Below are 13,155 nucleotides of genomic sequence, written 5' to 3'. Positions count from 1 at the left end.
GTTATAATTATGTACAATTCTGGCAAATTAATTACGGCCTTTGTTAGGAATAAATGGACTTCACACAGTTCGCAATGAGCCAGGCGGCCCAAACTGCTGCATATAACCTGACTGCTTGCACGGAACGCAAGAGAAGTGATAAATTCCCTAGTTATAAGAAATTCATGTTAGCAGGCAATTAACTAAATATGCAGGTTTAAAAATATATACTGGTATATTGATTTTAAAGTAAGGCATTGATGTTTATGGTTAGGTACATTGGTGCAACGACAGTGCTTTTTTCGTAAATGCGCTTGTTAAATCATCACCCATTTGTCGAAGTAGCTGTGATTCAATGAGAAATTAACAGGCACCGCATCGATTTAAATGCAACGCAGGACACGCTAGATAAACTAGTAATATCATCAACCATGTGTAGTTAACTAGTGATTATGTTAAGATTGATTGTTTATTATAAGTTTAATGCTAGCTAGCATCTTACCTTGGCTTCTTGCTGCCCTCGCGTAACAGGTAGTCAGCCTGCCACGCAGGCTCCTCGGAGTGGTTAGAGCGTTGGACTAGTAACCGGAAGGTTGCAAAAACGAATCCCGAGCTGACAAGGTAAAAATCTGTCATTCTGCCCCTGAACAAGGCAGTTAACCCACCGTTCCTAGGCCATCATTGAAAATAAGAATGTGTTCTTAACTGACTTGCCTAGTTAAATAAAGGTGTAAAAAAATCGGCAAATCGGTGTACCGATTTTGTTATGAGAAGTTGAAGTCAGCCCTAATTAATCGACCATTCCGATTAATCGGTCGACCTCTAGATCACACCATCACGCGCGTGCATTCTCTCCTTTCGAACTCTCCACCAGTAATTTGGGCTAAAGACAGCCTACTAGTTAGTGATTTGTAGTTTTTGTAGAAAACCATAATTTATTTGCTAAATATATTTACCTTTTTCAAGGTCAAGAAAAAAAACATGAAAAGATTCCCCCAGGATAAATGTAAAAAGAAAAGTGTACATTTCTGTCACAATAGACAATAGCTGCTCAAGGACAGAACTACACACATTTAAATGGAGAGAATAAATCCATTAAAAGCATTTCTGTGAATCTTTGTGATTGACAAGGACAAGTTTGATGTCAGACAACAATAGAATGTTCATGATTTAATGCCGCCTCGACATTACGGCTACAAGCTGTAGGCCGACCTTTACAGCAATCATGACTAGGTCAGTTGAAGGAAATTAAAGTTTAGTCTTTGATACCGACAACACCTTTCAGATATAAAGAAACGGCCGAAAGAAGTTGGTGGCGTGCTGAAGGTGGCGGGTTTTCGCCTCCCCTGGTGAGACATTGTGGTGAGGCTGTGTTTTCAGTAGTGTGTGTGAGACGGTTGGTCTCACAGTACAGCTTGATTTACACCCTTCTCTGTGTATGTGTGTCTAGGGCTGTGGCGGTCATGATATTTTGTCAGCCGGTGATTGTCAAGCAAATAACTGCCGGTCTCACTGTAATTTACCGTTAATTAGTATAAACACATTTAGCATTTCCTGGCTTCCACGCATAGCCTACAAGACACTGATTCAGAACTTTGGAACATCTACATTTAAAAAAAAGTCTAATAAATCCATGTAATATAGCCTACACCATCACAATAAATCCCGCTACCAAAACCAGCGGGCTCTCCTTCACTGCAGCCAACGTGAGTAAAACATTTAAACGTATTAACCCTCACAAGGCTCCAGGCCCAGACGGCATCCCCAGCCGCGTCCTCAGAGCATGCGCAGACCAGCTGGCTGGTGTGTTTACGGACATATTCAATCAATCCTTATCCCAGTCTGCTGTTCCCACGTGCTTCAAGAGGGCCACCATTGTTCCTGTTCCCAAGAAAGGTAAGGTAACTGAGCAAAATGACTACCGCCCCGTAGCACTCACTTCCGTCATCATGAATTGCTTTGAGACTAGTCAAGGACCATATCACCTCCACCCTACCTGACACCCTAGACCCACTCGAATTTGCTTACCGCCCCAATAGGTCCACAGACGACGCAATCCCACTGCACACTGCCCTAACCCATCTGGACAAGAGGAATACCTATGTAAGAATGCTGTTCATCGACTACAGCTCAGCATTTAACACCATAGTACCCTCCAAACTCGTCATTAAGCTCAAGACCCTGGGTCTCGACCCCGCCCTGTGCAACTGGGTCCTGGACTTCCTGACGGGCCGGCCCCAGGTGGTGAGTGTAGGTAACATCTCCACCCCGCTGATCCTCAACACTGGGGCCCCACAAGGGTGCGTTCTCAGCCCTCTCCCGTACTCCCTGTTCACCCACGGGTGCGTGGCCATGCACGCCTCCAACTCAATCATCAAGTTTGCAGACGACACTACAGTGGTAGGCTTGATTACCAACAACGATGAGACTGCCTACAGGGAGGAGGTGAGGACACTCGGAATGTGGTGTCAGGAAAATAACCTCACTAAATGTCAACAAAACAAAGGAGATGATCGTGGACTTCAGGAAACAGCAGAGGGAGCAGCCCCCTATCCACATCAACGGGACAGTAGTGGAGAGGGTGGAAAGTTTTAAGCTCCTCGGCGTACACATCATGGACAAACTGAAATGGTCTACCCACACAGACAGTGTGGTGAAGAAGGCACAACAGCTCCTCTTCAACCTCAAGAGGCTGAAGAATTTCGGCTTGTCACCAGAAACACTTACAAACTTTTATAGATGCACAATTGAGAGCATCCTGTCGGGCTGTATCACCGCCTGGTACGGCAACTGCTCTGCCCATAACCGTAAGGCTCTCCAGAGGGTAGTGAGGTCTGCACAACGCATCACCGGGTGCAAACTACCTGCCCTCCAGTACACCTACACCACCCTATGTCACAGGAAGGCCAAAAAGATCATCAAGGACAACAACCACCCGAGCCACTGCCTGTTCACCCCGCTATCATCCAGAAGACGAGGTCAGTACAGGTGCATCAAAGCGGGGACCGAGAGACTGAAAAACAGCTTCTATCTCAAGGCCATCAGACTGTTAAACAGCCATCACTAGTGGCTGCTGCCAACACACTGACTCACCTCTAGCCACTTTAATAATGGAAAGGTCGCACTTTAAACAATGCCACTTTATATAATGTTTACATACCTTACATTACTCATCTCATATGTATATACTGTGCTCTATACCATCTACTGCATCTTGCCTATGCCGTTCGGCCATCACTCATTCATATATTTTTATGTACATTTTCTTATTCATTCCTTTACACTTGTGTGTATAAGGTAGTTGTTGTGGAATTGTTAGGTTAGATTACTTGTTAGATATTACTGCATGGTCAGAACTAGAAGCACAAGCATTTCGATACACTCGCATTAACCTTTTATGGCTGCAGGCCGGTGTCGGACTCAATATGACAACAGTCCGTCCAAGTGCAGGGCGCGAAATTCAAAATATATTTTTTAGAAATATTTAACTTTCACACATTAACAAGTCCAATCCAGCAAATGAAAGATAAACATCTTGTGAATCCAGCCAACATGTCTGATTTAAAAAAAAAAATGTTTTACAGCGAAAACACCACGTATATTTATGTTAGCTCACCACCAAATACAAAAAAGCAGACATTTTTCACAGCACAGGTAGCATGCACAAAACCAACCAAACTAACCAAGAACCAACTTCATCAGATGACAGTCTTATAACATGTTATACAATAAATCTATGTTTTGTTCGAAAAATGTGTATATTTGAGGTATAAATCATAGTTTTACATTGCAGCTACAATCGGAAATAGCACCGAAGCAGCTAGAACAATTACAGAGACCAAATTGAAATACCTAAATACTCATCATAAAACATTTATGAAAAATACATGGTGTACAGCAAATGAAAGACAAACATCTTGTGAATCCAGCCAATATTTCCGATTTTTTAAAGTGTTTTACAGCGAAAACACAATATAGCGTTATATTAGCTTACTACAATAGCCAACCACACAGCTACATTGATTCAAGTCAACAGTAGCGATTGCGACAAAACCAGCAAAATATATTAATTATTTCACTAACCTTCATAAACTTCATCAGATGACAGTCCTATAACATCATATTACACAATACATATATGGTTTGTTCGGAAATGTGCATATTTAGAGCTGAAATCCGTGGTTATACATTGTGAAAACTTAGCATCTTTTTCCCAGAATGTCCGGATATATTTCTGACACTCACCTATTCTGACCAAATAACTATTCATAAACTTTACTAAAAAATACATGTTGTATAGGAAATGATAGATACACTAGTTCTTAATGCAATCGCCGTGTTAGAATTCTAAACATAACTTCAGTACGACATGCAGCTTACGTTATAGCGAGAGAGCGCCCAAAATCTGGGCGCTAACTAATAGTAAACATGTTCGACAGATATATGAAATAACATCATAAATGGGTCCTACTTTTGATGATCTTCCATCAGAATGTTGTACAAGGGGTCCTTTGTCCAGAACAATCGTTGTTTGGTTTTAGAAGGGCCTTTTTCCCTCTCGAATTACCAAGCAAAACTAGCCAAGTGGCGCTAAGCTGTCCATCGTCACCAAACGCAGAGAACGCAACACGCCTAAACTCCCGAAAAAATTTCAATAATCAGATAAAACTATATTGAAAAAACATACTTTACGATGATATTATCACATTTATCAAATAAAATCAAAGCCGGAGATATTAGACGTCTATAGCGAATGCTTTTCAGAAGCCAATACTGATGACCTTTATGCGCTTCCTGAACAAAGGAATTCGGGGGTCATGTCATTCCAAGCTCTCTCTTTTGACCATAGAAATACCTAGAAACACCATTTCACCTCTCACAGCCTATTGACATCTAGTGGAAGGTGTATGAAGTGCATGTATACTAATAGATTTCAAGCACATTTATAGGCAGGCCCTGGAACAGAGCCTCGATTTCAGATTTTTCACTTTCTGACAGGAAGTTTGCTGCAAAATGAGTTCTGTTTTACTCACAGATATAATTCAAACGGTTTTAGAAACTTGAGTGTTTTCTATCCAATAGTAATAATAATATGCATATTGTACGAGCAAGAATTGAGTACGAGGCCGTTTGAAATGGGCACCTTTTATCCAAGCTACTCAATACTGCCCCTGCAGCCAAAAGAAGTTAACATCTGCTAACCATGTGTATGTGACAAAATTTGATTTGATTTATTTTAGACAGAAAATGTAGTCTCTTTCAGAAGAACACTCTGAGTTGTACTTATGTTAAGCCCTGATATGGCTATGTGATATGACTGTGGGCTACACTAGTACATTTAGCGGACAAGAATTGCTTAGAATTCCGTGGCATTATTTGTATTATTTTATACTATGAAGAATACAGTTGAACATGGCTTAATAAAATAAAAGTATATTTTCTCCAAACGATTTCAAAGGAAGTGCGCACATGCGGCTATTCTGTGTTGAGCAGTTAACAAAGAAACAGGTCCTCTTATATGCTTAATTTAGAGTTATTTATGCAACTGTCGTTGTGATTCAAACATTGGCTATATGTTTTGATGTTTGATATATTTTAAGGCTACATGATAGGACTCTTAATGATTTGAAAATAGTTTCAAGCTGCACACACTTCATCAGTCTCTCATTCACAATTTGGCAAGCACTTGATAATATTCTCACCAGGCCTCGAATTTCCCAGGGGCATCCCTCTTGTGTGGCCGTAATGCCCCCTAAAAAAAATGCATGCCTTTTGCCGAATAGAATAGGCTAATTATAATTCCCTTCTGCCAGCTGCCGTGCTCCGAAGCACCTCTCACTCACATGGCTCGCTCAGATGGAACCGATCACGTGACGGGCATTGGCTACTTCTCTCAGGCATTTCAGCTAAGAAGTAGGCTACAAGTGAATGAAGACAGACACATCGGGGACGCAAGCATTCCTCTTATCGAATTCCTTGCCGCATATTGAAGATGTTAGAACTGTCCACATTTAGCTTTCTTATTGTCAGCCAACAACATGAGTGGGCCTAACGAATAGCAAAAGCACTAGCCTATGTCAGTCTACTATCCCCCATAGTACAAAAGTTGACTTATTCTATTGGTCAATTTGTCCTTCTGTGCAAGAAATAAATAAACCAAACATATTCTGGGACAGTTGTGGGATGCGATAGATCCCAAATGAATACAACACGGCTGATCATTTTTTCCCCGCATTATAATTGCAGCAATGCACACATGGCAGTAGGCTATAAGTGCAAAGGTTCCAAAATGCAATGAATTAGCGGGAAAACACTGTTCTCGAAAGTGACGGCAAATACGATCATGCATGTAAAGCTTTCTTATAAAGGTGCATTTTTATTGTGAAAAGGATCTTCGCCAAACTTAACTCACGTCCTGCGTATGTATGCTAGTTAGGTGCTACACCGTTTGTGAAGCGAATTAATGTGCTTAATTTTATTTGACCACTAGTTGTGATACAAACCTTATCAAAATACAGGCATATGGGCTAGGACACATGAGGTGTGATGAGGCTATGATTTGAAAAGTCGCAACAACAAAAAAGGTATGCCCTGTTTCTTGCCTTCCTGCACAAGCTGGACATCATTCACAAGTGAGGGGCTAATATTGTCACCCATCAGACTATTCTTAATGTTGTCTTTACATATACTTAATAATATGTGTGATATTAGTTTTGATTTAGAATGGACCATTATCATGCACCTGTCTCGAAACAGGGCAATGGGGGGAAAAAATACATGTCATCTATGCACTTAATATGGAAATTAGGGACGCGTTTCCCATGGTTCATTTTCATGCCAGGTAGGCTATACTCCTGTTGTAAATCGAAGCAATGTGCTTAATATTAGGAAAATTGATAGTAGGCCTAGCCTATAGAAAGCTGATGGGATCCTCTTTTTAAGAGGCCATCAAAACTCTGTTTCCTACCTAATGGCATAGCCTATAGAAATGTTGGCTCATGGGCTCTAATGAAGTGTTTGATTAGATTTTCGATTACATTTGCATTGATGTCCGAGTGATTTAGAGGGACAATAGTGCTGAGTACTAGGCAGGAAGCAAGTTTGGAAGGCTACTAATGACCAGCAGCAGCATCAGAGCTTGAAGAAGCCTAATTTCCGTGACTAAACGGTCACATGGATTTTGACTGCCGTCATGACTCATGACCGCCGGTGTGGCGGTAATACAGTCACTGTAACAGCCCTGTGTGTGTGTCTCACCGGTCTATTAGTACAGTTCCTTACTCCAGAGCTCCTTGTTCGTTTTGCCCATGACAATGGAAGGTGCGTTGGTGTTTTGGTATTTGGTTCAAACTCCATTCGTTGTCATTCCACTGACATTGGGGTATGCAGTATGTGTAATGTCAATATGACGTTTCTATGCATGTTGACTTGCCTTGTTAATTCCCCCTGAGCGGATTATTCTAGTTGTTTTGGATTGAATTGACGTGACTGTTGTTCCTTGACCGCTGACTTTTGCCACTGAGGTCGCGACACCGTGCCGTGAAGCCCCCCCCCCCACTGACCTCGCAGCTCACGGCTGGATTCTCTCTCGTCTCTCACCTTTCTCCCAATTGAATTTCCTTATTTTTTCCCCCTCTCCTTCTCTCTCTATTCGCTGCTTTCCCTGCTCTCTCCATTCTCTTTTTCCACGATTTCTCTCTCTGCATCTCCCATCTATCTCCCACTCTCTCCCCCCTATCATTCTACCCCCCCAACCTTCTCTCTCCACCTCTACTCTGGCCAGGCTGGCGGCGGAGTACGCCCGATCCGGCTCCTCCCTCTCCACGGACTACGGCAGCTGGCAGCTCGTGTCGGGCTGCGGCTCCATCCACGACCATGGACAGGTCGCCACCGCCGCCGCCAACGACTCGCCCCTCCCCTTTAGCTTCCAGGACGAGGGGCCCAGCGGACGCATGTGAGTCTACGGGCTGCGTCACAAAATAGCACACAATCCCCTATGTAGTGTACTACTTTTGACCGGGGTTAGGTAGGCTGTGGGCTATGTAGGGTATAGGGTACCATTTGGGACGCACACACGGATCGCATTATGATTCTCGACCTTTCTCCCGGAAGTGTGCACTCGTTCACCCCCCCCCCCCCCCCCCTCGTGCATTGGATTGGTGCAAGCATGGCTGGAGGGGGTTATCACCATATTGCTCACACCAGTGTATTCCTTTTAAATCCACGAGGGGGAATGTACGAGTGCCCTTCGGCGTAGTGGTTGAGAATCGGACCGCAGCTACGCACACCTCTAACCCTCAGGAATATCTCTTTCTCGCTCTTTACTTCCTCTCTTCTCCCCCTTTCTCCCTTATTTATTCACCTCCTTTCTTTCCCCCATTCCTTTGTGGAAGATGAGGTGGTGGCAGGGCTCAGTGGGTGGAGGCTGGGGCCTCCTGTTGGGCTGGTCCACCGTTGTGTGTGTCACACACCTGCAGGGTTGGATAGAGTTGGTATGTGTTTGAGTGACAAAGCAGAGAAAGAGTATGTTCTGGAGGATGTGTGCGTGGGTACCTGGTATGTGTCTGTGTCTACACTTGCACAACAGTGTTCGGCAGACTGTTTAGGCAGTCTTCGTATATACACACCGATTGCCTGAGCTCTCTCTCCTCTCTCCATCATTCTCTGTCCCCTGCGAACTGGAGGTTTAAGTACAACTGAAAGAGGGGAACGAGGGAGGGAGTTTCTTTATCGTTCATCTCTTTTTTTCCCTTCTAGACTGCCTCTCTTCCCAGTGGGGGGACGCCTTTCCATTTCGGTTTGATCTGGCTGCCAAATTGAGTGTGTCCCGAGAACAAGGCGGCATGGGCAAATTACATCTATTTTTCTTGATTTGAAGGGAAGGGAGAGGGGGAACAATAGAGGAGGAAGCGTGCAGTCTGGGATTGCTCAGATTAGAAGTACACTGTCCTTCTTTCATAACTAATTGGTGGAGCCTCTCTTCTCTCGCCAGTTCCCTGTCCTTTTTAATTTATTTTCATCTGGTCTTCCCTGTCCCGTCTCCTCTCAATTGTTTACTGTTTTTCCCCCATCTCTCTCCCTCTTTCTCCCAGGTGCCCGTCCCCCTCGGAGCGTCAGGTTCGTCTGGAGGCGGTGAGGGAGGTGTTCCTTGCAGCCTACAGCTCCACTGTGGGCCTGAAGTCCAGCGCGCCCAGCCCCTCCGGCGCCATCACAGGCCTTCTGGAGCAGTTTGCCCGTGGCGTTGGCCTCCGGGGCACCAACAGCATCATCTGATCTAGGATTATGTCACCCACTGCAAATGTGAAATCTGGGCCCGTGGTTATCGTATTCATAAAGCGTCTGAGTAGGAGTTCTGATCTAGGATCAGTTTTTCCTCTTAGATCAAAATGAATACAATCATATTGACAGGCATGACCTGATTCTAGATCTACCCTCCTACTGTGAGGCTCTTTGTGAATATGTTCCCCTCCCCCTCCTTCACCTCCCTTCCGCTTAACCCCGTCCTGTAACACCTTGTGGTTGAATTGCGATCCACGATCAGTGTTCATTTTGTCGGGGAAAGCCACATCCTGTTTCGTATGGACTCTAATAAAATAAAAAGTGCAAGTTTCTCTACTCTATCCAGGTGCTGAAGCGTCTTAAAAAAAAGCATTTTATATATATCAACCCCAGATTAAAAAAAAAAAAAAAAAAAAATCTCTTTCCATTTTTTAATTATTTTTTTATTCATGCCTTCCAACTTACTCTCTGGACTTTTGCCTTTTTTTGTTTGCACATTTCTGTCAATTCAGGGAGTGGTTCGGGGGGGATAACAATGCCAGCCACAGTATCAAAAAGGGACAGCTGGCCATTGAATAAAAAAATGTGCAGTGTGGTTTAGAACAAAACTTCATTTTATCTTTGTGGTTGGTGCTAAGAACGTGGTCAGAGTACAATGGACTTTTTACACGGAGAGCTTTTTATGTGGAGTTCTTCCTTTTCTGTTTTTAAAATAATTATTTTAGGATTCAACGTGCTGATCGTCCTAAATGGAGGAGACCAACCTTCTCTTTTCTTCAGTGACTGAACTCATGAAAGCTGCTATTCAGTGCTGAATCAAGCGGAAGCATAACTCATATCATTGTAGTGGATACTGTGGTTTACATACAAATGGCACTAGTCAAGTGTGTCAGGGCAAAAGAAATATGTTTCTTTTTATAACCTAATTAGGCGTAGAAAAGTCTGTCAAGCTGGATGTAGAATGTAATATGTTGAATCCTAAAACACCATCAGTGCAAACCTTTATGAGCCGATTTTTAGAATTGGTTAATTATTTTTAATAATCAAACTTGTGGTCAGATAAGTCACTTATGTGCAGACTTAAAGCAAAGATCAGTTTAGCATTGTCGCCATACAAAACATTTTTATACAGTCTTCCTATGTTTTTAAATTGATTTAAACCGCACATACACACCATTAGACTGGTCCCAGATCTGTTTGTGCTCTCTTGCCCGACTCCTACGGTTGTGGCGTGAACCAATCTGGGATAAAGCTACACCATCATTACTGGTGCTTAAGACTGCAAGCCAGGAGAAGCCAGTCCCATTGCTGGGCTGTGTTAGGTATTTTAAGGTGCTTATATTTGAGCCCACTTCTGACAGCTATTCATACGGTCAGTCACTTCATCTCTCAACTTTTGTCTCTCAGTTTTGTGACATGACGGCTCCAAGCCACACCGCTTTCGGTCTTTGTTATTGCTGTACGTAAGTTTATGGCCTCGTTCCAGGCTGACTACATTGCAGTAGCCAGTTCTCCCAACACATGGATAGGTGTTAAACATATTGACTTACTGCATGAGCTGCTCTAGCAATATGAAAGACATGGCACAGAACCATTGGTTGATGTGAGCAGCGCGACTGCAATATAGGCAGCCTGGAACACATCTCTTTCTGTGACTTGTTCATGCAGCAATAGAGCGCTTTCAAGTGAACTTGGGGCCTACTTTGGATTAGTTCACTGCCACTGAACAATGGGCCTTTCAGATCACGTGGACAAGACTTTGGCCGCGTTACAGACCGACTACATTGCGGTTGCCTGCCAGATCTCACAACGCCTGGATAGGTTTTTAACATACAGCTAACCGCATCATTTGATATAGCAATCTGATGGTCGGCTGCTAAGTTGGTTGCTGCATGCAGCACGACTGCAATGTAGTCGGCCTGGAACGCGACCATGAGGGAGGTAGCGATTTATGCAGGAAAATGGCAGTGTTGTGGCGTCATTGCGTCAAAAGAGATTTGTTTGAGGCAGCACTTACTGTGATTTGTTTAGCTTGTTTGCAACGCCAAATGGTTTTGACGGCTGCTGTACTGTACCTCAGGACCTTTTGTTGTGCCTTTTCAGCGGTAGCAGTGGAAGAGATTCACATCTTTTTTTTTAAAACCTTTTTTTCCCGAAGTAGTTTCTGTTTCTTATACAGTTAAAGAGCTTGTTTTTTAAATGCTTTGTGAGAATCCACAACTAAGAGCTAGCTCCTACACTTTAAAACACATAGTATTGGTCAGTTGAAAGGCAAGCTAATGGCTTAATCCTTCAATCACTTGAATGCAAAATGATTTGTATTTGTTCAGTCTTTGTTCAATAATGTTTGTCTATGGTCAATGGCAATTGATCATAATGTACAATATTGTTTCTGCAAAGTCTGTTGGTGTGAGATCTTTCTGTCAATCAGTTGGGTTTAAGGGGAGATGTGGAGGGGTGAAGGTTCAGGGATATCGGTGTGAGAAGTTACCTTTTTTTTATAGAGTACTCTCGCTTGTCAATCAGTGTGCAGACTGATGTAGTATTGGGACATCTGGGTTTAACTCATTTGTACATTCTCTGTCTTTGTTGGAAGCTTACCTGGTGACTTTCTTTCACTTGTCCAATCCTTTAAAATCAAAGGAAACTACTTTGGGCCCTTTCACCTTCCCTGATTATAACACATCTGGATGAATTTGAGACAATTTAGCAAAACATTTTTTTTAACGACATCACATCCTGATATCAAACTTCGATATGATTTACCACACCAGAGAAACTATTGAAAACCGGCATGTCCATGGTAGGATACATTGTTGACACTTGGGTCTATTCCTAGGTCCCTGTTTGTAGGCAAAAGGCAGGCTGCCAGGCCCAGAGCCCCTAGACGATTTGCAGTTAATACATTCCTCTCAATTCACACTTTTCACTGGGTACATTATTTACCTTTAGGATTACGCAAGCACCTCACGTGATTGTTCAACTCATCCATGTTTTTGCATGTAATTTCCCCCAACTAATTGGAACTAGTGGAATATATAGTACATGGATACATTTTTCCTAAATTAACCTTCATTTTAGTATGATTATTTTCTTTTGATTTTACAGAAATGCTGCATTGCACTCATCTTCCTTATTGTCTGTGTAAAGAGATTGACACGTCATCTTCGAGTTGAGTCATTTAAGTAATTTTATCTTGTTTTTTGTTTTAAATTGCTCTTAATACTCTCCAGAGAGAGAGAATCGGCTACATTGAAAGGTGAATTGATATGCAGGTGGTTATTATGAATAAAGAAAAACAAATAAAAAATGTATGTACAATCATTTCCACCCTGAATCATTGGTCTTATATTTTAGGCTTTATAAGTGTTGTGACTTCCTTCATTAATCTGATGACTTAATTTTTTAATCCACTAACTGTTTAATTTTTACCTGAATAAATTAATCATGTAACAATTAACTCATTAGGATTTGGGGCACCACGGAAGAAGTTGCTTAAAGATTTACCATTTCCAGAATTAAACTACATATATACAGTTGGCATTGGCATTTTTCCTATTTTGTTACATTACAACCTGTAATTTAAGTCTTGAATGGACTTTTCTAATCCAAGCTTTCGAAGTCTTCAACTTTCCAGCTGAAATTTTGCATTTCATAAAAATATAGAAATATCCTAAAGAAAAAATATACACAAATAGATTATCTGATGAAATTGCTTTGGAAAAGGGGCACAAGACATGGATGTCCTCTCTCTCCCCTCCTGTTTGCACCACTTGCAGAAATCATTTGACAGGATCCAAACTTAACAGGTATGGGTGTTGATAAACAATATCTGCAGACGATATCCTGATATACCTGACTAATATTAAACTCAATACCTTTTAAAAATATTTTCTG

General features: G+C 42.3%; 1 protein-coding gene across 1 annotated transcript in view; it reads left to right on the top strand.

Annotated features, from left to right (window-relative positions):
* LOC120064300 (myotubularin-related protein 14-like) overlaps positions 1-12,797 on the top strand; it is a 46,674-nt gene extending 33,877 nt beyond the window's left edge. The window contains exons 18-19 of the mRNA XM_039014772.1: positions 7,763-7,933; positions 9,072-12,797. Of these exons, the coding sequence (XP_038870700.1) occupies positions 7,763-7,933; positions 9,072-9,252 (352 nt within the window). The 3' untranslated portion in view covers positions 9,253-12,797. The remainder of the gene's footprint in view (positions 1-7,762; positions 7,934-9,071) is intronic.
* The last annotated feature ends 358 nt before the right edge of the window (positions 12,798-13,155 follow it).

Source organism: Salvelinus namaycush, chromosome 2 (genome assembly GCF_016432855.1).
Source record: "Salvelinus namaycush isolate Seneca chromosome 2, SaNama_1.0, whole genome shotgun sequence".
Classification (NCBI taxonomy): Eukaryota; Metazoa; Chordata; class Actinopteri; order Salmoniformes; family Salmonidae; genus Salvelinus; species Salvelinus namaycush.
Note: the sequence above shows the minus strand (reverse complement) of the source record. Positions and strands in the feature narration are given on the sequence as shown.